General features: G+C 40.3%; 3 protein-coding genes across 4 annotated transcripts in view; 2 read left to right on the top strand and 1 right to left on the bottom strand.

Annotated features, from left to right (window-relative positions):
* LOC125236574 (serine/threonine-protein kinase Tao-like) overlaps positions 1 to 14,180 on the top strand; it is a 57,015-nt gene extending 42,835 nt beyond the window's left edge. The window contains 8 exon segments of the mRNA XM_048143425.1: positions 3,485 to 3,635; positions 4,371 to 4,483; positions 4,856 to 4,982; positions 5,514 to 5,615; positions 6,203 to 6,337; positions 7,315 to 7,473; positions 8,707 to 8,825; positions 9,319 to 14,180. Coding sequence (XP_047999382.1) covers positions 3,485 to 3,635; positions 4,371 to 4,483; positions 4,856 to 4,982; positions 5,514 to 5,615; positions 6,203 to 6,337; positions 7,315 to 7,473; positions 8,707 to 8,825; positions 9,319 to 9,439 — 1,027 coding nt within the window. The 3' untranslated portion in view covers positions 9,440 to 14,180.
* A 133-nt stretch (positions 14,181 to 14,313) lies between these two features.
* On the bottom strand, positions 14,314 to 19,178 carry LOC125236575 (protein NipSnap). Of its 2 annotated transcripts, none has more exons than XM_048143426.1 (7): positions 19,028 to 19,178; positions 18,766 to 18,948; positions 17,858 to 18,026; positions 17,318 to 17,451; positions 16,388 to 16,521; positions 15,439 to 15,646; positions 14,314 to 14,371 (listed from the first exon to the last, which is right to left on the bottom strand). In XM_048143426.1, exons 1-6 carry the CDS (start codon positions 19,081 to 19,083, stop codon positions 15,498 to 15,500), a joined length of 825 nt encoding a protein of 274 aa, XP_047999383.1. In that variant the 5' UTR covers positions 19,084 to 19,178; the 3' UTR covers positions 14,314 to 14,371; positions 15,439 to 15,497. The 2 variants fall into 2 exon arrangements, with proteins under 2 accessions (XP_047999383.1, XP_047999384.1); XM_048143427.1 differs by having other exon boundaries at positions 14,314 to 14,376; positions 15,444 to 15,646.
* A 710-nt stretch (positions 19,179 to 19,888) lies between these two features.
* The window catches only part of LOC125236742 (rabankyrin-5), a 65,728-nt gene continuing 62,025 nt past the window's right edge, over positions 19,889 to 23,591 (top strand). Inside the window, 4 exon segments of the mRNA XM_048143662.1 lie at positions 19,889 to 20,261; positions 20,499 to 20,679; positions 21,130 to 21,230; positions 22,586 to 22,722. Coding sequence (XP_047999619.1) covers positions 19,940 to 20,261; positions 20,499 to 20,679; positions 21,130 to 21,230; positions 22,586 to 22,722 — 741 coding nt within the window. The 5' untranslated portion in view covers positions 19,889 to 19,939.

Genomic DNA, 23,591 nt, shown 5'->3' with positions numbered 1-23,591 from the left:
TAAGTAAAAGTGTCTAAAAAGCGACGCGGCGGGCCGGAGGCCGCAGGCCGGAGGTCCAACTTCCGTACAAATCCTACAATCCCCACAGTAACTACGCGGAGGGCCGAAGGCCGGGCGTGTCTGACAGGCTCCCAAGTACGCGAAGGCCGCAGGCCGAGCTGCGGGCAGAGTGCTCCCAAGCACGCGAAGGCCGCAGGCCGAGCTGCGTGCAGACTGTGCTCCCAAGAAAACAATAACAAAAAGTATCTAAATAAGCGAAGCGGCGGGCCAAAGGCCCGACGCGGAGCTTCGAAACCCAGCGAAGGCCGAAGGCCGAGCTCCGCGTAGGGCCGAAGGCCCGGAGCGTCCCTGATCGGCTCGCCGGCGGACCGGGAAGTTGGAGTTTAAACACGACCCAATAGTAAGAGTGTCTTAGAGAAGCGAAACGACGGGCCGGAGGCCGCAGGCCGCAGGCCCGTCGTGAGCTTCTCAAGACACTTTTAATATTGGGTCGTGTTTAAGCTCCAACTTACCTACAAATCTCACAGTAACTACGCGGAGCGTGCCTGAGAGGCTTCCAAGCACGCGAAGGCCGCAGGCCGAGCTGCGGGCAGAGTGCTCCCAAGCACGCGAAGGCCGCAGGCCGAGCTGCGTACAGACTGTGCTCCCAAGCAAAACAATAACAAAAAGTATCTTAATAAGCGAAGCGGCGGGCCGAAGGCCCGACGCGGAGCTTCGAAACCCAGCGAAGGCCGAAGGCCGAGCTCCGCGTAGGGCCGAAGGCCCGGAGCGTCCCTGATCGGCTCGCCGGCGGACCGGGAAGTTGGAGCTTAAACACGACCCAATAGTAAAAGTGTCTTAGAGAAGCGAAACGACGGGCCGGAGGCCGCAGGCCGCAGGCCCGTCGTGAGCTTCTCAAGACACTTTTACTATTGGGGCGTGTTTAAGCTCCAACTTCCCCACAACCCCCACAGTATCTACGCGGAGGGCCGAAGGCCGGAGCGTGTCTGAGAGACTCCCAAGCACGCGAAGGCCGCAGGCCGAGCTGCGGGCAGAGAGTGCTCCCAAGCACGCGAAGGCCGCAGGCCGAGCTGCGTACAGACTGTGCTCCCAAGCGAAACAATAACAAAAAGTACCTTAACAAGCGAAGCGGCGGGCCGAAGGCCCGACGCGGAGCTTCGAAACCCAGCGAAGGCCGAAGGCCGAGCTCCGCGTAGGGCCGAAGGCCCGGAGCGTCCCTGATCGGCTCGCCGGCGGACCGGGAAGTTGGAGCTTAAACACGACCCAATAGTAAAAGTGTCTTAGAGAAGCGAAACGACGGGCCGGAGGCCGCAGGCCGCAGGCCCGTCGTGAGCTTCTCAAGACACTTTTACTATTGGGTCGTGTTTAAGCTCCAACTTCCCTACAACCCCCACAGTAACTACGCGGAGAGGCCGAAGGCCCGGAGCGTGTCTGACAGGCTCCCAAGCACGCGAGGCCGCAGGCCGAGCTGCGGGCAGAGAGTGCTCCCAAGCACGCAAAGGCTAAAGCAAAAAAGCAAACAAGCAAAGCAATAAATCAAAAAAGCATAGCTCAAAAACAAAAAGCTAAAGCAAAACACAAAAACAAAAAGCAAAAGCATAAGCAAAACACGAAGAGCAAAGCACAAAAACAAAAAAAGAACACCGCGGGGCCCTCGGGCCCCGCGCACCTTTAAAAAACTAGTTTATTTTATATAGCGCGGATATCACTCAGTGTATTAAACACTGTAAATTTCATTTATACGCTGATGACCTCCAAATGCATTTGTCTTTTAAACCATCTGATACATCTCAAGCGGTATCAAAAATTAATAAGGATCTAGAACGGGTCAATGCATGGGCCACCAAAAATTGTTTGGTTCTTAACCCACTTAAGTCTAAATTTATGATTTTAGGATCAAATAAACAAATTGAAAAAATTGCAGAGTGTAATCCTAAAATCGCAATTGAAAATGTCAATGTCGCATGTGTCACCGAGGCGCGTAATTTGGGGCTCCTTGTCGATAGTAACCTACGTTTTGAAAAGCACGTTATCGAATTAGCCCGTAACTGTTTCTATCGATTGAAGGTTCTCTACAATTTCCGCGACTTCCTTAGCGTGGATCTGAGAATGAGACTTTGTGAGGCCCTCATTCTATCTAAAATAAACTACTGTCTAACTACCTACTGGCCATGTCTTCTCGAACGGTCACGACGTCTCCTTCAGAGAGTGCAAAATGCCTGCGCTAGGTTTGCTTTTAAAATTCCACCACGTACACATGTGACACCATTTCTAAATAACGCAAACATTTTAAAGATTTCATCTCGCTACGATCTTCTACTTTCTTGTTTAATGTTCGATGTCATAAATTTAAAAACCCCAAAGTACCTTCACAGAAAGTTAGCCTTCTGCTCTTCATCCCATGAAATCAGAGCGAATCGTGCTTTAGTCTTAGCCATCCCATCTCACAAAACTCAATCTTTTCGCGGAAGTTTCAAGTACCAAGCGACGAAGTGTTGGAACAATATTCCACCACCAATACGCAGAATTAAGTCTAAACCGTATTTTAAACAAAAACTCAAATTGCACATCTTTACACTACAAAAACTATGGTCTTGAACTTGAAACTTTATTGATATAAACCTTTTTTATATATAGCCTTTTACTTACAATGTAAACCGCCTGCACCACTAAAACTACACCTAACCTAGATAATATATACATAAATACTTAAGATAAATAAATGCCTAGTCATATCCAATTTTTGCCCTATCTCCTTAAATAAATACCACACCTCCAGTCTTATACCTATCGAGCAGATGAAGTCGGCTTGTGGTTCACTCTGTGCAGCACACCTAGCGTCACTACTCTTTCGGTTCTGACAGAATACCAGCGCTGCGGGTCTCCGCAGCTTGATGCTGAGTCAGCGCCTCTTCTTCGCACCATCACATGGCTCAACTTATTTTTATACCTTACAGTGTCTGTTTGTATACGTTTAGGGTTTAGTTTAATGCATGTTACCAATTACATATAACTTTAATTCTGCATGTTCTATTTACTTAACTTTACTTTTAAATAATAACGATGTATGTATACATAAATTTCAAAATTGTTTGCCATTAGAGCCATGTAATAATGAGAAGAATAAAGATTTTTATCTATCTATCTATAATTTATTTTAATATCATTATGGGTATATACATAATAGGTATATACATAAAATTTAAAAATGTTTCAAACTTTCCTTACCGACGAATAATAAGTTACAATAGAAAAATAGGTCACAGTGCACTTATCAATTCAGTCACTGCAGCTGCTGTCAGCTGCAATTCACATTCCTCCATATAGGTACACAAGGTATCTGATGTGTGAAGTGCACTTGAAGTTGTTATTTCCATTGGCGATTCAATTAATCACATTGGCGTTTCTTGACTATTTGTGACCAATTGACCATTGATTGATTGTGTAATGTAACTATGTTATAACCTTTTAATTATTCTTGTAGGTCGCAAAAAGATAACCTAAAACAAGCGGAGGCGGCAGAAGAGGCCCGACTAGTGCGTTCGCAACGCGAGTATTTGGAACTAGAACTGCGGCGCTTCAAGCGCAGGCGCATGCTCGCGGCGCACCACAAGGAGCAAGAACTACTGAGAGAGGTAAATAAACACTACTACTACTTTTTTCATCCTCCTTGCGTTATCCTTGCATTTGTCACGGCTCATGAGAGCATGGGGTCCGCTTTGACAACTAATCCCTAGATTTGGCGTAGGCACTAGTTTTTACGAAATCGACTGCCGTCTGAACTTCCAACCCGAAGGGTAAACTAGACCTTATTGGAATTAGTCCGGTTTCCTCGCGATGTTTTCCTTCACCGAAAAGCGACTGGCAAATATCAAACAACACTACTACTACTATTAGTACTTAATGACACAGCGACCCCAAATAGCCGGGTGCGGGTGCACAGAGCGAGGCAATTTCCTAGCCCGGAAACATGCTATGGTCGACATGGCACGGACGAGGCAGTGCGTGCGTTTTGCACGGCCGTGCAGTTTGCCTCGGCGTCTATATTGGACAATTGCCGCGCGAGCACATTGTCTCGCGACGAGCCTCTCTGTATGATGCTAATGAGTAGGAATGCCTAAGTACTAAAATTAGCGATCGTTTCAACACCATCGTTCCAGCTATACTTGAAACGTCCGACTGTCCTGCCGTACTGCTCTTTTCGCTCTGCGAATCTCCTTCATTCTTGAAGGGGCTTGAGGCTTTAGTATAATGCAGTGCAGCCACAAGATCGTCTATCTCGTCGTTTTTACGGAATTTATAACCACCTACTCCTCATGGGGAGAAAAATGTTTTTACTATTCTAACTTACATAACATCTTTGTGCACAGGAACTGAACAAACGACAACAACAACTAGATCAGGCGCACGCCATGCTGTTACGACATCACGAGAAGACGCAGGAGCTCGAGTACAGACAGCAGAAGGGCGTGCACGCGTTAAGGTAACTGGCCCATTGTACTATTGACACTATCTATGGAACCGGCACAAAGTTGTTGCTCTGACAACCATAGACTCGGAGTATAAATCTCGTGACTGAAACGCGTAAACGCCGTGAATTCTTGAGGCGCTTATGATATTTGGTCGCGTGGTATAGGTCGCTTACGATAATTTCTTGGTTTGGTATGCCGAGCCTTTAATTAGACCTCCGTTTCTCCTTTACATCGATTACGTAAGGCCTACTAACTATTCAACCAGACAAAAAATAAGCGCTACTAAGCAACATACGAAATCGCACATCCCTAGCCTCAATCCATTCCAATAAGTTTAACGATATCGTAGCATATAAAAGACTAAACAAACGTTCTGTTGACAGAGAGGAGCAACTAAGCAACCAGCACGCCACCGAGCTGGCCAACCAGCGCGAGTACATGGCGCGCGCCGAGCACGAGCTGCGCAAGAAGCACGCGCTGCAGCTCAAGCAGCAACCCAAGAGCCTCAAGGTATCATTTAATGGCTCCATATCCTCTGAAAACGACATGCACTTACTAAAAGAAGTAAAAGCTCATTTGGTTGGCGCGATAACTCAAAATGATTCTTGGCCCCCGACACGGCATCTTGCGCAGATTCACTGCAAACATGTAATGTCCAATTGACGGGTCCACACAAAGAGAGGCACGTCGTTTAACATTGCCACGGTTTAAGAGAGACAGGTCGCTGCCTCGGCCAAGACACGTCTGCAACTCTGCATTAGCCATTTGCCGAACTAGAGCATTGCCTCGCGACTTGCGTCTCTCTGTATGGACCTGCTTAATTACCTATTGCTACCCTGTTTGAGATATCAATGTTAAAATTTAACCATTTATAAGCTTTACCATAATATCTTACATAAGTATGTATACGTTTTAACGTCTTACGTCCTCGTAAGCTACTACTTCTATATATTCAAAGAACTATCTTTCTACTACAACATAGCAGGCCTAGATGTTTAAGTGTCTTACAATGAATTGAAGTCGATTCTTTTGTTTCACCAGCAAAAAGAGATGCAGATTCGCAAGCAGTTTCGAGAGACGTGCAAGATCCAGACGCGTCAGTACAAGGCCCTTAAGGCGCAGATTTTACAGATGACTGCCAAGGTATGTTTTAAACAGAAACTATATTACATTGACATACGGTTAAGCTAATTTTCCGTTGTTAATAGTTGGTTTTAATATGGAGTAACGTATTCATTAAAATACACAGTAGGTATATGTGAAGAATTCATTTAGGTACACGGTGCGCTAACTCGCATGCGATTTTAGTTAGATTGACGACGGTTGAGGGTACAAGTACATCCAATTCGGCCAGCTGATCAAATGCCGCATTGTAATTAAACTGGACGTAGTGAAGGAAAAGGGTCCACAAAAAACAATCCACAAAAATTGCCATTGAAATGAATGACTTTTAATATTGACAGAAAGTTTAAATTAACTTGACATTTTTTTGTGGTTTGGATCATTTTCCTTACACTACGTCCAACTGGCATGCGGGATCCCGTACCGTCTAAAGCAGCGCTAAATCTGCACCGACTTTGATAGAACAAAGTGTGGATTTGAAAGTATGTTGTGTAACATACTAATGAACACAGGCACTTTGTAATGGTGTTGTGTACAATCATTATTTTCGTTCGACTCTTGACACGGGTTACAGAATAGTATCATCATAATAAATGTTGTATTTACAGGAACAACAAAAAGAAGTGATAAAATCGCTGAAGGACGAGAAGCGACGCAAGCTGGTGCTGCTGGGCGAGCAGTACGACCAGAGCATCAGTGAGATGCTGCAGAAGCAGACCGTGCGGCTCGACGAGAGCCAGATGGTAACGATAGTTCTAAAGTTCTTTAGAATACTTGTGAAATTTCAAGGCACTGTTGAACAAAGCCGATCGTCAACGATAGCGATAACGATAGATAACCATTGTTTCTGGAAAATATTCGATCTAGGAACGACAGGGGTAGGGTTCCAAAAAAACAATTTTCTTCTGGCTTGAAAAAAAAAACATGAAAAAAAAACAGTTTCTTAAGGACGAAATCTCAAAATTTGCAAAACAGTTAATACTTTTATACGGTTTTTTAGACTTTATGTTAACTATTAAACGAATTTAATTTAATAACTTTAATTTCTGGTTTTATAAAACTAACATTTACACAATCTATAGTTAGTAGTTGTCGCTATTTACTGTTGGCAACACCACTGCCTCTCCACGCTTCACGCCGCATCCGGCGGATTCCCCAATAAACGTTTGCATACTGAATGTTTATCGAATTAAATGTACATTATTGTTATTGAAACGTTACAAATCACGAAAAACCGTTATTGTCGCATTATTTGTTCATCTGAAAAAAACCATATTGAGAAAAAAAACCATGGTGCTTGGTTTTTTCATTATTCTGAAAAAAAAAATGATTTTTTTTTCTATTTGCAACCCTAGGGGGCCCACAGGGGCCTAGGAACAATAAGTGTTTATTAACTTGTTTCAACTTACAATAATCCTCACGGATGAGGGTACTTCGAGCGTGCACGCCCTACGTTATCGCTTTCCTTCTGAAATTCGTCAAGTAGGTTCGTGCGTGAAACGTCCATCGTAGACGTACCTCAGCCGAGGTAGGTCTCTCCGACGAGAAAGATGCGCCGCGCGCGCTGTCTCGTCCGACTTGCCGTGCCATATTCCTCGTGATGTGCCTTGTTGAGTGAACCGCCTAATCGTGCACAGCTTACGTTTCAAAGCAAACACACCCTTAGATTTTCATGGCGTGTTCGTTGAATATGTAATGTAATGAATGAAATTTGTTATAGATGGAATGCGAGCAGCTGAAGATGCAGCTGGAGCACGAGCTGGACATGCTGACGGCGTACCAGAGCAAGAGCAAGATGCAGGCCGAGGCGCAGCGCAACCGCGAGCGCCGCGAGCTCGAGGAGCGCGTCGCCGTGCGCAGGGCGCTGCTGGAGCAGAAGGTACCGTCCTCAGAAATGGTTATAATTAGAGATGGGCCATGTTCGTATTCGGCCGAATAGTTCGGTTACATTGCCGAACAATTACCGAATAAACAAAGTAAACAAATAGCGTAAGTTATTTCGTAAACAACTTATGCTTTCTATAATGTTCTGAAATATTGCTTATGCTTTCTATATTAAATTCTGTTTACTATAATGACATCTTACTTCAGCATTCTAAGGAACTACCAAAGGGAGTTAAAAATGCGTTAAAATATAAATACAATAATTTGGTAAAAAATTAAAAATAACGAAGCTAAAGAAACGAAAACCAAAATTTTCTTATGCACTAAATTATAGGGGCCTAAAATACCCATTACCAATCATTCAAAAGTTTTTAATTCTAAGCCAGGACAACTAGGGAACAAATCAAATTATTTTACGTAATGTTCGGCCGAATATTCGTATTCGAATAAACGCAAAGACCCGTTAGCAAAACGTCTGGTTTTAAAATGCTCGCAACAGGGTAGGACGCTAGACGCCGATCGAAACGCAGTCTGGCTCTGTCGCGCCAATACGGAAGAGCGACAGAGATACCTACGATAACGATATTATTGTGAGCATTTATGCATTTAGCTACGTACCTTGTACTGATTGTAGCGTTTGCTTGCTGTTTTTATATCTCCTATAATCATATCGCCGATCGTGGTTTTCGGCCTCAAAACTTTCATCTTCGGTCTTATAAATAAATAGCTCATACTGAGGAAGATATTGATTATAAATAAAGATAAAGATAAAGATAAGATAAAGAAATATTTATTAGCGCAAAGGTAAGTACATAGTAAGGACGATCAATATTTACAACACAACAGTTAATTGAGCTAATAGGTCCTCACTCAGCTTGATGTCCCGATGTGAGTCCTAGGACACACAACGTGACGCTGATTTTCAGTGAGGCCTGCTAAAACTACAAAAGCTGACTCGTCGGAATGTTTCACGCTCATGACCCTGCTTCAGCTAACCATTGAAATCTAGTCTTCTCGGTACTATCACCACTGTAACGGCCCAGCCACGACATTGGTCTAAACGCGACAGCGGTGAGCGGCAACCAAACGTGCGAATGAAAAGTCCCATCGCTGTGTCTCGCTCTAATGTATGGACGCCGCTCACCGCTGTCGCGCTTAGACCATTGTCGTGGTCTGTGTCCTCACTGTCATTGTAATAATTTTAGAAAATGTAATGTTTGTGTGTCAGATGGAGATGGAGAGCGCACAGTTCCTGGCGGAGCGCGCCGAGCGCACGCGCATGCTGCACGAGCGCCACGAGCGCGAGCTCGACCACTTCGACAACGAGTCGGCCCGCCTCGGCTTCAGGTAAATACATCTCAAGATGTCAATGGTCGATCTTAATATCGGCCGTGAAATCTCTACGCATATCGACGAAGCCCCGCAATGCGGGGGTTCTATTTCCTGACAGTTTGCTCCAGCAATGCAATAGGTTGCAGGTTCGATTCCTGCTGGAGGTGTTAATTTTCTTTAATTTAAAAACATCGTGTAATACACCATACAAGGCCTCTCACGGCATACTATTAAAATTAAAATTTTGAAAAAACCCCCGACTGCGACATAGTAGACCGATTTTCATGAAACATGGCTAAGAACACTCCCGACTAACTCAGCTTTCAGACAAAAAAAAAACAAAATCTAAATCGGTTCATCCGTTCGGGAGCTACGATGCCACAGACAGACACACACACACAGAGAGAGACACAGACAGACAAACAGTCATACAGACAGACAGACATGTCAAACTTATAACACCCCGTCGTTTTTGCGCCGGGGTTAAAAATGAATGTTTATTCCACAGCGCCATGGCGATCGCGGAGGGCAGCCGGGACGGGTTCGACGAGGAGCAGTCGCTGTCCGGCTCCATGCTCTCGCTCGCGCACTCCAACTCCTCCGCCTCCTTCCCCGCCGGCTCGCTCTAACCCCGAACCTATCATCCTACCGTCATGGGACTGGAACTAGCGATCACAGGTTTGCCATACCCGTACGTCAAACAAGTGACAGCTATCGAGATCCCAAACTAATCGCGGTTCAGTGATACACCACTCCGCTCCGCCCACCATACACACGCGTGCGCATGCCAGAAGCTGAGGTATCTTGTTGCCATTATATCGTGTCGGCGCAATTCACACCCGCGAGTCTACAGAAAAGGATGTGTGATGTGATCCGACACCCCTTCTTTGCCAAATTCTCCTGTCTGCGGACAGTTATTATTAGCGAAGTGACATTTTTTTTTTCCTAGTTTTATTGGCGGTCGTAGGTGTTTATCGAGTCGGCGGCCGAGGCCTATAGTTTTATTTCGCATGTGCGCTTGTGGCAGGAGCATAGTAGATGTCCCCATTTAACTGAGACTGTCCAGCCCTCCCTTGAAAAGAGTGTGGAAATGGTAATATCTAAGTTTAAAAATGGCGATTCCAAATTGTTACGCCGTCGGGCGACGGTGCCCCCCGCTTTGTTTGTGATTATGATGTTTTTTGTTAAGTCTTCCAATTGTAAGTGCGCAGTATTCGTAGTCGAGGGTGGTTCGGGAGGGCGTTTCCTATTCTACATTATTTAAGTTTATGCACTCCATAATTAAATAATTGTATCTTAATGGCTGCGACGCCGCCGCCCCGGTTAAATAGGACAATCCGTTTATTCTAACACTAGTTTTTAGAGTATATATTACAGGTTTATTCCGTTTCTAATATTGTATAGTTAGCGCGTACGCGAGTGATGTACGCGTTCTTCCCGCCGGGGCCGCGGCGCGTGTGTGATGTGAGTGCCGACAGAATGCTGATATTTAAATTGTGCAGTCGTGTGAGAATGAAACGCTTTTATATTAGACATTATACGCGTAGGACGGGTCCGTTGGTCTCCCGGCGCGAGTCGCTCCTCGCTGCCGCTCACGCGGCGAGGCCCGTGATACTGCACGATGTGATATCGGCCCCGCGGCCGACTCGGTGTCTCGACTCCGTTTTGTGAATAAAACCATTCGGATTAAACCTATAAACGATCTCTTAGTCGTAAGAAAATTAATACTGTTTTCTTAAATTCAATTTTACTAGGATACGATTAGACCGTCCATCTATAAAAAGCAATATTTTTAAATGCGTCAGATCAACGGAGCCCGGCCTAGTAGAGGGCATGATTGAACTAAAAACTTAGTACGATCTACTTGTATGTACGATACGTAGTTTACTAAGTTTACAGTGGTTGAGGTAATTTTTGAATCTTATTACTCTGTGAAGAGTAAGTAAATATCGAAAAATACCATGATCTTGTGAAATATTTTAAGATAACGTTTGTAGTCGGAGAGTCGTTGCGCTGATGAAAGCTACGCTTGAAGTGTAGCCTGGCATTATTAGAAGTCGTAGGCCACCCGAGCCCCGCCCGAGCCAACGAACGGAACATAAACAAAACAAACATTAGATAGTCAAAATTATAATATTCATATCATTAGTTTTTACTTTAGGAACAATTTTTGCATGTAATTTATTGTAAGTTAAATTCTTTAACGATTGAACTGATATGCTTTTGCCTGAGTTAGTTTTATATCTAGGGATCTTTGTGACGGTGCGACTGGCACCGTGTTCGCTTTATTAGATTTTAATTGTTTAATGCTTTATTAAAACGTTACAAAAACGCAGGTGCTCAGCAAAGAATAGTGTAACCGACTGCCGATTGAGTTTGTAAATATAATAAAGTATTTATACGACGTTTGTACTGCAAGCACGTGTTTGCCTTACCGTAGGGCAGAGGGCTCGGCGTTTGTATATAGAGAACAATAATATATGTGTAACTATTATACATAGTTGGTTACTTTTGTAAGGTGCGCGTGTGTGTACATTATATTGTGGAGGCGTCGGGCCGAGCGGCCCGCTCTAGTGCTATTTTCTTTATTTAGTGTCCTAATAACTATTGTATTGTCAACTAAGCTTACCAGTCATGTATGTATAGACGATTGATATAATTAATTTAACGCCGATTTTAGTCATAAACATCCAAATTTAGTTTATGATATTTTAAATATATCTCGTTTTATTTTCTTCCCACAACGCTTGTAAACATCACACGGCGTGACAACTTGTATTATTTTATGGAAGGTTAGTTAGACAACTGACTCACGACCTAAGCGAAGTAGATATTTAATTCGTAAAATATTTGAAAAAGACTTGCGATAATTTAATCAAATTTCAGTGCACGACGCCATGAACTTGTGGATCGAGTAATTATTAGGTATGGCGTTTGGCACCCTCGAGAACTTTACAAACCTAGCTTCCCCTCCTGAACTGACCAAATGACAATAATCTCTAGACACAGCCTTACCCCGCTCGTCATCCTGACTGTACATAACAATAAGGCCAACATGGGCGAAACGTAGAGATGGATTCCGGACTCCGGACGAACCACATTTAGTCACATCAAAATTCGTCGTTTAAATTAAAGTATAGCTAATCAATGCACCGCCACTTTTGGTCTCTGCTTTCCATTCGTGATATCTGATATATTTAATGATGCTAAGTCGTTTTAGAACGCGACTAAAGTCAATCACATTTTGAACCGAAGCACACCGGAATTGAACTGTAAGAAGCTGTATTTTCGCTTTGGAGCAGTAGACCGGCAGACGTTAGGGACATAGTGGCTCGCTGGTAGTGCTCAGCCCTAATGCCATGCGACAAGGACCTATTATACTCGATATTGACACACAATTTATTATTATTTATTTACATGACACGTGTGCAGTCGCGATATCCCTGGTGCATCGGCAAAAGGCGTGAGTATAGTCGCGTAGGCTCTTTCCTGTTCAACCCCCACCCTTAGCTGTTCTCAAATTAGACGTTTATCATCCTCCAACCCTCACGACTTTCAACAAATTACTAAATATTACGATATAGAAGTACCAAACTCGTAGTTAGCGATCACGTATTATTATGTACATTGTAAAATGATTTTTTTTATATTTTACCATTGTATAGTCGTTTATCTTATCACCGATAGGTAGTTAGCAATATTTGACAGAGGTGAGACAAGGCCGGTGCCGGCCGTTGTTGTTTTCATTTTATTTTTTGTTATATATTTAAATAACACAATCGACTTGTAGTTTTAATAATTATTATCATTATAATTATTATTATATTGTAATATAATCTTATTAATGAAAAAAATCAAACTGAAAATAAAAAATAATAGAAAGAAATTTAACTGTGTACTTATTTTTATTCCTTTTGGCCGTATTTCCTATGAAAAAATGTATAGAAAACAACAATGGGTTCGTCAAAAGACGTTTAATAATATTTCATATAGTATTTTACATAATGGCTTAGATAAACATACAAAAAAGGTTTGAGTCTATTATCTAATAAAAGTAATTGTGCTTAGAGTAAATAAAGAGTAAGGATTTCATTTACAGTAACAAGAAGTAATTGCACTTAAACATAATCTATATCTTATAAAAATAAAATGCACACTGCATTCCTGACTCTTAATTTCATTATAACTTCAGGATATTTCGTCAGTAAGGTGTTTAGAATATTTACATAGAATGAAACTTCGTTAGAACTGTAGTTGGAGCAATCGCGTTTGACAATTTTATATGTATTGTAAAAATACAAGTAGAAAGTTTGTCTTTCTTAAAAATAGAGTCGATCGCTCGTTATATGTCGCTCGAATCCGTTTCGTTTATATCAAATGCAAAAAGAAAATGGTATAACAAGATCAACAACAAAATAATTTCATTCATTTAGGTAAATATTTGTTAACTATTTATAAGCTGTTTTTATGTTAGTCATTCGCTTACTAATATTTATTTTATTAAGACGTTAACTACAAAGTCTATCAAAATAGTTGTTGGTAAGTATTCAAAGAACATGAAATTATTTTCTAAAGCTATTTTTGCCAGAATTATGCCTAAAAATGCTTTTTCATTAAGTGACAAGTTGGAGCAGTTACAGAGTTCTGATATGTTTTATGTTACTTACATTTTGAAGTGTAAAATTCCTGCCACAAAAAAACTGAACTAAGTCATTGTTAGTTTCAATAGATAGCGTGGCGTTTTTTTAGGTATATATTTTTAAACAGTAATAATTCCGTTTTTGCTGATACCAGAATCTAGTTAACTGATCTGATAATATGTAGTTTTATCTAAAGTTCTATATTCAAGAAACTTTTAGTAACAATGGAGGTTGCACTAAGAATTAAATTTAAAGGCAAGTTTATTCAATACCTTGATTTATAATCACATTTCCTCGAATCGAAATTTAATTTTACATGCAACTTCCAATATTTTCAATCCCAGTAGGTAGTCTGTTCGTGGAATGTATTGGACCCCCATACATTTCACGACTCTCGACTTTCCGAACCGACTCTATGGTCACATCTGAAAATATCATCTGAAAGTGTCAAAAATATGCCTACATTCAACACTAAGCTCCCCAAATTCGAAGGAATATGAACCCGAGCGGCGGGTTCTTGGCCAAGAATGGATCGGCCGGTAATAACATGTATACATATTTATGGAACTTTGCTGGCGTCGATATTTATAGAGGTGACTAACATCAAATACTATATAAACTCTAGAGTTAATACGTGCAGTTTCTGACGTTTCCCATACAATGGAGCGGCAACAATTTTACTAGCGCCATCTAGCGGTACGAGTTGTTCAAAGTAGTTTGTCAGCCTTTTATTTTAGTAAATTAAAATAGAAAATGCGATTACTTGATCTACTTTAACATTTTTAGACGGAATAAAACAAAAAAATAAGAATGTGTGACTTTTTTAAATTGTATACTGTATGAACGGAAACTATTTTGATCAACTCATGCCGCTAGGGTCGCTAGTATCGCATGTTGCCAACTTTGGCACTAAGCTGCACGTATTATAGTCCGTTGCTTCTGGAAAGTTATGTATGAAAATGTTGGCATAATTAATGGAAGATTTTTTTTGATTGGGATATGTACATTACAGGCCGAAGTTATTTTTCATCAACCCTCCCCATCCCTCCCCCCTCTGCGTCACCCCTCTTCCCCCCCTTAAATAGCCGAAAATGCGGTTTTTCGCGATTTCTGACAAAACCGTTGTAGATACAGAAAGAGCGTGTAGGAAAAAAGTAATCCTTGATAAATTTACTACAAATCGTTCATTGACACTTTGGTTCTAGCACTTATAGGTTTCGCGTGATCCATCACGAAAGTTGGTCCTTTACTGCAATTTTCTTTAGTGAATGTTAAGTTTTCTCCGTAATTGCTTACGAAATCTGTTTGATATTACTAAAATATTATAAACTGAAAATGAATTTCAGGGGGAAAAATCACTACCATGGGTGGGACTTGAACTCACGGCTACTGGATTGATACTCCAGGGCTCTACCAACAGCTACCAAAAGCTCATCCCCAGTCATAGATACACTATATAGATCAATGGTACTCCTAGCGACTACTACCGTGAAAATATTACGTCTTAAATAGTTACTGGAATTCCAAGACATATTGGAAATTCCACCCATGGTAGTGATTTTTCCCCCTTAATTTTATTTTAGTCATGAGTTACAATATTTTAGTTATATCAAACAAATTTCGACGATTTCGTATGCATTTTGGGCGAAAACTTAACATTCACTAAAGAAGATTGCAGCAAAGGACCATCTTTCGTGACGGATCACGCGTAAACTATAAGTGCTAGAACCAAAGTGTTAATGAATGATTTGTAGTAAATGTATTAAGGATTACTTCGTTCCTACGCGCTTTTTCTGTATCTTCAACAGTTTTATCAGAAATCGAGAAAAACCGCATTTTCGGCACTTTAAGGGAGGGTAGAGGGGTGACGCAGAGGAGGGAGGAGTGGGGAGGGTTGATGAAAAATAACTTCGGTCTATAATGTACATATTTCAATTTAAAAAAACCTTCCATTAATTATGCCGTAATTTTAGCTAATTTCCCCCTGCTATTAACTCGTAGAGTTTACATAGTATTTGCTAACATGCATGTTGCCCTTCGGTGGTGTTTACTGTGTGGGCGAGAACTCGGTGGGCTCGAGGATGCGGCAGTGCATCTCGCGGATGAGCGGCACGGTGTAGGCCACGCACTCGTCCCAGCCCGGGTTGCGCCACGTGCGGTCGCGCGTCTCGCGCCGCGCCTGCAGGTCCTTGTAGCCTGGGGGTATGTTACATTACTGTTAATGTTCATGTCCATATATTTTTATTAAAGGGTTATCGAAAAGTTTTCTATTATAGAAGAATCCCTTGGAGCCGTGCTTGATTGTGGTTGCACAAAAAAGAGTAGAAATACAAAAGTGATTCAATAGTTGCCACATGCAAAACTGTTTACGTAGACGGTGGCGCCCCTATTATTTTCGGTAAGGGCATTTATTTGTGTGATGAGCACAGATATTTGTTCCTGAGTCATGGATGTTTTCTATGTATATAAGTATTTATATATTATATGTATATATCGTTGTCTGAGTAGGTACCCACAACACAAGCCTTCTTGAGCTTACCGTGGGCCTCAGTCCTTTGTCAAAATGTCATTTAATATTTATTTATTTAAACTCTTTGCCAAGCTGTACGCTTCTATTTTAAACGTCATGTGTACTTTACACTTGCAGTCTGTTATTGACTTAGTTGCTGACTGGAGTAACAATAACTCATAATGTCCTTGTTAATACAATAAACAAACCATCACCAATTATCGACAGCACAGACTGACTAAATACCGTGGCTAATTACGTCATTCTTTCTTACTCATTCTTTAAAATATTTATCGGTTTTTAAGTGTTTTGCAGAATTTTATGACTGTTTTTTTAGGTCTTAATTGCTAAGTGACACTAAAACTTAGAACTCCTTATGGGAATACAGGCGTGAGTTTATGTATGCACGTTATTTCTAGGTTACTTACACCAAATGTGATGAACGTTGTAAAGCCTGCCGATCTGTGAGAAATATCCAGCGAAGGCCTCGTTCGCCGCGCGCCTGTACGTCAGGCCGCGGGCCCAATTGTTGCCCCATTCGATCATGGTGCCTGGCTTGAGGCTGTAAAGAAAAACATAAATTAATTGAGTTATTTCTTCTAAACTATTAACTCTGCTCCGCCTCGGCCGACAATAACATGGGATGGTATTTCTAACTTTACTAGCCTAGGTATGTAATCTACTATTACACCTGAGCTGTAGCCCTTTCCACGAGAGCCGCAATAATTAGAGAAATGAGAACTTGACCATGATAAATAGGTATGTCATAAATTGAAATAGATATCATACACGAAAGAAAAAACGGCAAGGCCCACTGGTGGCGGGCGTGTGGTCTAGTGGTAAAGACGTTAGCCGCGTAAGCTGAAGACCCGGGTTCGATTCCCGGCTCGGCCACCAGTGGGCCTTGCCGTTTTTTCTTTCGTGTATGATATCTATTTCAATTTATAATTTATATATAGTAGTGTGACTACTTGGAAAAAGAACAAATCAAAAAATATTCAATAAAATAATTTGATTTGTTCCCTAGTTGTAGGTATGTCATGTCATATTTATAAGAATTATAATTTATAAGTAATCAACAAGAGTGAATAGGCTATTACTGAACCAGTGAGCTACAACACAACTTCGGCGTTGTCGTCACTTTCCATCAGGTGCGACTAAGGTCAATCACTAGTCAGTTTTTGATGAAAAAAAAACTTCTTATTCATATCTTAAATGACAGACAGGTTTTTAAGCCAGCCAGACAAAAAAATTGTTAGGTATTTCGGATGCAATATCGCGTCTGTGTTACTAGAGTAGCTTTGCCCAAAGAATTTGATAAACTGCATTCATGTAACAGGATTGATTATATTACGCACCTGTAAGACCTAATTTCGTAGATGTTGCTGGGGTCGCGGGGCTCTCCCGATGGCCAGAAGCTGAAGGCAAGCAGGTACTGCAAATGCCTCGAGCGGACAAAACCACCACGTTCTTTTTCCAAAGCCGAGTATTCCTGGGTATCAGAAAACAAAAAAATCAAGTTTTTGATTATGACTCATTTAAAAAAAAACTTTTTGAGAGAGAGTGACACTATAACGCATTCACTACCAGATAAAAAACTGCGCTTTACCCGCTTGTATGGTGAGAACCCGCTAGACGGGTTCTCCGGCATCTTACGAGTGCCCACCAGGCAGGTTATTGGTTACGTGTTAAAGATCAAGAAACTTCCTATGAAGATGTAAGGTAAATGAATGAAAAACTGTCATAGAGCAGACAAAAAGGAAAGGCTTGACTCCCTCTGCTCTACCAACCTTCTGTTGTCGAGTATGTGAACAAGAGTTCAAATCAACATAGGAATTTGTAGATACTCTTCTCTAATATGGTCTTTTCTAGATTAATAATAAACCAAAATCACTTACAGGGGACTCCTTGAATAAGATCTTTGCTTTGTCTATCTTCTCGAAACCTCCAGTGTAACGCCAGAGGTGCAGTGCCTGATCCATATCTCCGACGGACACCGTCCATGATCCAACCAACTCACAGCCTAGCTCTTCCTTGTGAGAGTGGACAAATTCTGATGAAGTTTTGCTGTAAACATACATTTGAGATTGTTCAATGGTTAGATAACTATCAAATTACTAATTAATTAGTATAGTCTATTAATCTCAGAGATTTGATGGAAATGATGGCTGATAGAGAGGAATGGAAGAAGATCTGCTGCACTAACCCCAAATAATGGGAAAAGGGCAAGGGAATGATGAGTGTCAGAGATTTGGCTCAAAATAACAACAATAATAATGGTTAAGTTGATGGAGTGGATCTGCTCCTTAGCGCACCTAAGGTTGAAAGAATGTGCATCCAGGGCGAAGAGTATTTATTATCAAGGTTTGTTTTGTTTATTTCAAAAAATTGAAGAATGTTTCAAACTCCCAGTACATTTGTCAAAAAAAATTGTGTTGTCAAAACAAAAATAGAACACTTTCTTTGATGTTTTTAAGTATTGGTACAATTGGTTTACATTGAAACAAGTGACTACAAATTAAAACATTGGAATTAACAATAAGTAGCTGTAATATTCATTCATGTGTTTGCATTGTATCTACATGGTATGTTACATGGTGTAGCTATGTGATATAAGACCGTAAAGGTCAAGGATCTATTGATAACGTTAACGTAATAGTAAACAATTTAGCGCGTTATCGCCGCCACTGATCTAATAATATTAAGTATGATCTATTTGCAGCATGTTGCATAACAGCACTATTTGTTTGTTGCTAACCGCCAGTATACTACTTTTACTTATGTAAGATAGGTGGGGCATACGTACTAGTTCTTCAAATATTTATCTACACTGTCCGGTCTAATGTTGTGCGTATGAAGCGCATACACAATCTCCTTGTCACTTAGCATACGACTGTGAGACTCCTTGGTAGGCTCTATCTTCCGCACCAACAGCTTCGACAGCCAGCTATCTTCAGCATTTTGTTTTGCTCCACTGGTACTGATCAATCTACAAAAATAACTTTCACTATACACAGATGTTCCAAATATAAACCGGGCTACTTGACATGGGCAACAGCGGAAAATACCTTGCATTCTTTGGAAGTGAAGAACCTAAACTTAAAATCCTATTTACAGAATTCATTTTGAAGTAAATATGTCTCACTCCGAAGACGACAACTTGGACTTTCAGGAGGCTTGGCCGTACTCTGAACTTGTTAATCTTGTTATCAATCCAATTGACAAAATCACTTGAAGGTTATCTGAATATTTTTGGAGAACCGGCGACATCTATCGAGTAATATGAAAATGAACCCCTATGAAATAATTAAAATTTTGAACTTTTATCATTCAAGTGTTGATTCTGATTCCCTTGTAACTTGTATACAATTTTACAATCTCATTTTAACAAAATAATTGGTTATTTATTCGTAAAGACATTAATACCTTGTATAGTCATAAAACTTTTTGAATATTCAATTTGTCTGGATAAAAATCCTAGGTGTCAGGTTCAACATTAAATAAAAAAGAAAAGAGCGCTAATCCGTTACGCGCACTATTTGATTCCTTATCCTTATCTATATGAATCATTACGGTTATTTATATTTCGATAATTAATTATTTAATGGTCACTTGCTTAATTAAGTCTTTCTGGATGGTGATTTGGTACTTCTAGTGATTTGAAAATCTAATAAGTATGTTTTTACCTAATGTTTTCTTTACTAAAGGTGAACGTAAAATGGAATAACATTATAGCGTTTTTGACATTCGACTTTTTTCTTTGGCAATTGTCAATTTGTCAATTTCCAATTAGCGTTTAATCTTTTTTATATTGATAAAGAAATATAGTAAAAAGTGTAGTACGCTTCCTGCGGTGATAAGCGTCAACAAAGCCTCGTCATGGGTGAGTAGCTTTCAACTAAATTGAGAGTCATCTACGTCGAAGTTTGATAGTTGTTTTGCAATGGTGGGCGGTGTAGCAACTAACTGTAACTGCGACTATGTTTGTTTGCGCAGCGTCCAGCGAGGTGACGAAGCTTCAGCAGCACTTGGCGCTGCTGAAGGAGGAGTACAGTAAGCTGCAGAGTCACTGTGCAGAGGTGGAGCGCAAGTATACACTTGCTGCCGCATCGGCCGGTGACTTGAGCGAGACGAGTTTCGTCGCGCGGCTGCTTATGACCGTAGCGACACTCTACGGAAGAGAAACCTATTCGGACATAAAAATAAAGCTTCAGAACAAGTCTATGCCAGGTCATAAGTTTGTCTTATGTGCCCGGTCTGATGATTGGAATGAAGAAGCATTAAAAAACCTGGAGGAATTGGGTGAGTATTTTTAAATTATGTATAACTTTTAGAAAGACTTCATTCTAATTTTCATTGTTCGATTTGTAACCAATACATACAGCTGTCTTTAATGTATTAAATCAACAAAATAAAAACGTAACTTGATAATTTTCAGTGTAGGCACAGTCTATTTCTACACCATAAATATATAAATTATATTATTTGATGTGCTCATACATTAAGTTGTGATGTCAACCAATGATAATACATTTTCAGACTGGTCAGTGCTCCCTGATGATGTTGGTGCAGCCCTGCTCAAATGGTTGTACACTGATGTGGTGGACCTGACTCGGGGAGACATGTTTGCGCTTCAGCTCATGAAGTCTGCGGCAAACTTCAAGCTTAACGGTTTGGTGGGGAAGTGTGAGCAGGCCCTAATTGCCAGTGTGGGAGTCAGGTAAAGAATTATAATTTAGTTTCATGTCTTAAAACTCTGTTACACTTGTCAAAACATGTTCATTGTTTAGCTTTAGTTTGTCTCTTGTTTTGTGTAAGTAAGTAATTTATCTATTGTAAGCTGTGTACATAAAGGTGTTCAATATTTAAAAAATGTATCAATGTGTCACATTTATTTTGTAGATTCACAGTAATGCCGCTGTGCAATGTTTTGATGAATAAATAAATAAATAATATTTCTGCTACACTGGTTATGTTAAAGTTAAACAACTATTTAAGAGGTGTTGGATCTTCTTTACTTTGACATTCTTGCTAGAAAGTAGCTACAATATGTGTAAAACGAAAGACATTAAAATCACTTATTAATACGAGTATTTATTAACATTTGTCCTTAAAAATTCTAAGGTTAAAAAATATGTGAATTCAAATTGGCATTGTTTTATAATTCCAGGACTTGTGTAAAGTTCTACTCTGCCGCTGACGAGATTGGAGCATCTGCTCTCAAAGAACATTGTTCCGGACTTATTTCTGCTCACTGGGATGATCTCACAGGTATTAACATATAAATTTACAACAATTTTTATATGCAATAGAAACCTTTTTTCATATGTCATGATCTTAGTTTTTATGAGGATCATATATATTCATTTTAATAACACCACATAATATTTCTTTCATTCATATAATAAAACTTGTATTCAGAATGACAGCTGAAATAAATGGCATCATTTTTAACCCCCAACGGCCCCAACGCAAAACCGACGGGATGTTATAACTTTGACATGTCTGTCTGTCTGTGTGTCTGTCTGTGGCATCATAGCTCCCGAATGGATGAACTGATTTAGATTTAGTTTTTTTTGAAAGCTGAGTTAGTCGGGAGTGTTCTTGGCCATGTTTCATGAAAATTGGTCCAATATGTCGGGGTTTTTAGGGTTCTGTAGTCAACTATACAACCCTTATAGTTTCGCCATGTCTGTCTGTCCGTCCGTCCGTCCGTCCGTCCGTCCGTCCGCAGATAATCTCAGTGAAAAAAGCTGAAATTTGGTACCAATATGTATATCAATCACGCCGACAAAGTGGTAAAAAATGTTTTGTTAGGGTACCCCCCCTACATGTAAAGTGGGGACTGATTTTTTTTTTCATTCCAACCCCAACGTATGATATATTGTTGAATAGGTATTTAAAAATGAATAGGGGTTTACTGAACCATATGTTTAAAAAATATGAAAAAAATCACAAAAGTAGAACTTTATAAAGACTTTCTATAGGAAAATTGTTTTCAACTTGATAGGTTTAGTAGTTTTTGAGAAAAATATGGAAAAATACGGAACCCTACACTGAGCGTGGCCCGACACTCTCTTGGCCGGTTTTTTTTCATAATTTTAATTTTGTGGTTAGGTTATTTATAAAATAGTGTTTAAACGTAAACATAACTTTATACAGTACCGGTCAAAAGTTTGAGTTCACCCTTTGATTTCGGTACAAATGAGTACTTTTGTACGATAATTATCTTCGGTTTGGTAGTCGAAATATGTTTTCAACTTATATTTATTGTTTTGTGGAGATTTGTTTTACTAGTTAGACACAATTCACGTACCTTTCTTTCACTAAAATCTAATAAACATGACGGCAAAATGCTAGTTATATTTATGGCCTTGCCTTTGCCACTAATTGAGACACATCTTTACACGAAACACAGTTTTAGCCAGATAATATAGGCCAAATAATTATTTAGCCTATAAGATTTGAGGGAAACAGATGTTAAAAAAATATAAATTGTTTACGAAACAAATTTTGACGTCTGAACTACAAAAAACTATCTCTCTAAAGCAGTCAATTGTACTGAAAACAAGGAGTGAACTTAAATTTTTGACCGGTACTGTAGCAGTTAATAATGAATTCACCAGGTGAAGACTTTGCTCACATGTCGTCCGCGCTTCTATACCGCATGCTGAAGAGCAAGACTCCGCAGCCGCTACACGGAGCCGTCAGGCTGCTGCGGGAGGACGTCGTGTTCCTGTGCCTCGTCGAGAACCACGCCAATGTGAGTGCATTTTGTATTACTTGTGGATGCAGTTTAACACAAAGGATTTAGAGTTGTGCCTGTTCGTTCACTGAAAAGATCTCTCCCGACTAGTACGATCTCCGAAGTGTATTAGTTCATTCTTTTAGGACATTTAGGACAGTAGTACACCAAGAGAGTGAGAGACAAATTGTGCGTATGGCGTACAGTAACGCTCGCTCATACTAGCCGAGAGCTGATTGGCCGTTTTCGCGCGCTCTCGGTCCGAGTCAGTCGATTCTATTTCGGTTGCGGTCGGATCACACGGATCGCTTTGCTGTCATTGTCACTTCTCGGCTCTTCGCTCCCATTCTGTTGCACGTGTGTGAGTGTACTAAATGTACTAGAGAGCAGAATCAATTAGGAGTAGTTCGGTCTAGTACAGTGCAGAGAATGCTGAAATGGAAATACAAATTAGAAATATTGGTGTATTTTAATATCGGCTACTAAGTTAAGTAATCAAATTTATATGAATTTTATTTTAAAGACGTGCTCTCCATACATGTAACTATTTTTCACAAAAATAAAATTCAGAAATTACCAGTGTGTTATACATCATCTGATAGGTCTTTAAAAATTAATTGAATGTTTCTAAAAAAGTTTTTTAATAATATGAACAGTTTTGGAATAAAACGATAATTAAGGCCGAAATAATGTTTATACCTTTATAACTTTCGAATTCGTTGATGGAAAAATATCCAGAAACCGTCAAATGATTGCCCATATAATACAAAACACAAAACTAGTACTTTAAATGTCATCAGCTGAACCATTTTTGAGTTTTCTTTAGAAAACCCTTAATAAAAGGTCGTAAGTGCCACATTAACAATCACTTCCGAACGTCATGCCGT

Source organism: Leguminivora glycinivorella, chromosome 19, assembly GCF_023078275.1.
Source record: "Leguminivora glycinivorella isolate SPB_JAAS2020 chromosome 19, LegGlyc_1.1, whole genome shotgun sequence".
Classification (NCBI taxonomy): Eukaryota; Metazoa; Arthropoda; class Insecta; order Lepidoptera; family Tortricidae; genus Leguminivora; species Leguminivora glycinivorella.
This window is presented reverse-complemented; position numbering and strand designations above follow the sequence as displayed.

Excerpts from the sequence above, each read along its gene's own strand:
- LOC125236575 (XM_048143426.1), bottom strand. The coding sequence starts at position 19,083 with ATGAATTCTGTAAATAGGATTTTAAGTTTAGGTTCTTCACTTCCAAAG. Across the intron at positions 18,949-19,027 it reads TCACTTCCAAAGAATGCAAG|ATTGATCAGTACCAGTGGAG; the intron begins GTATTTTCCGCT and ends TTATTTTTGTAG. Across the intron at positions 17,452-17,857 it reads TCTTATTCAAGGAGTCCCCT|GAATACTCGGCTTTGGAAAA; the intron begins GTAAGTGATTTT and ends TCTGATACCCAG.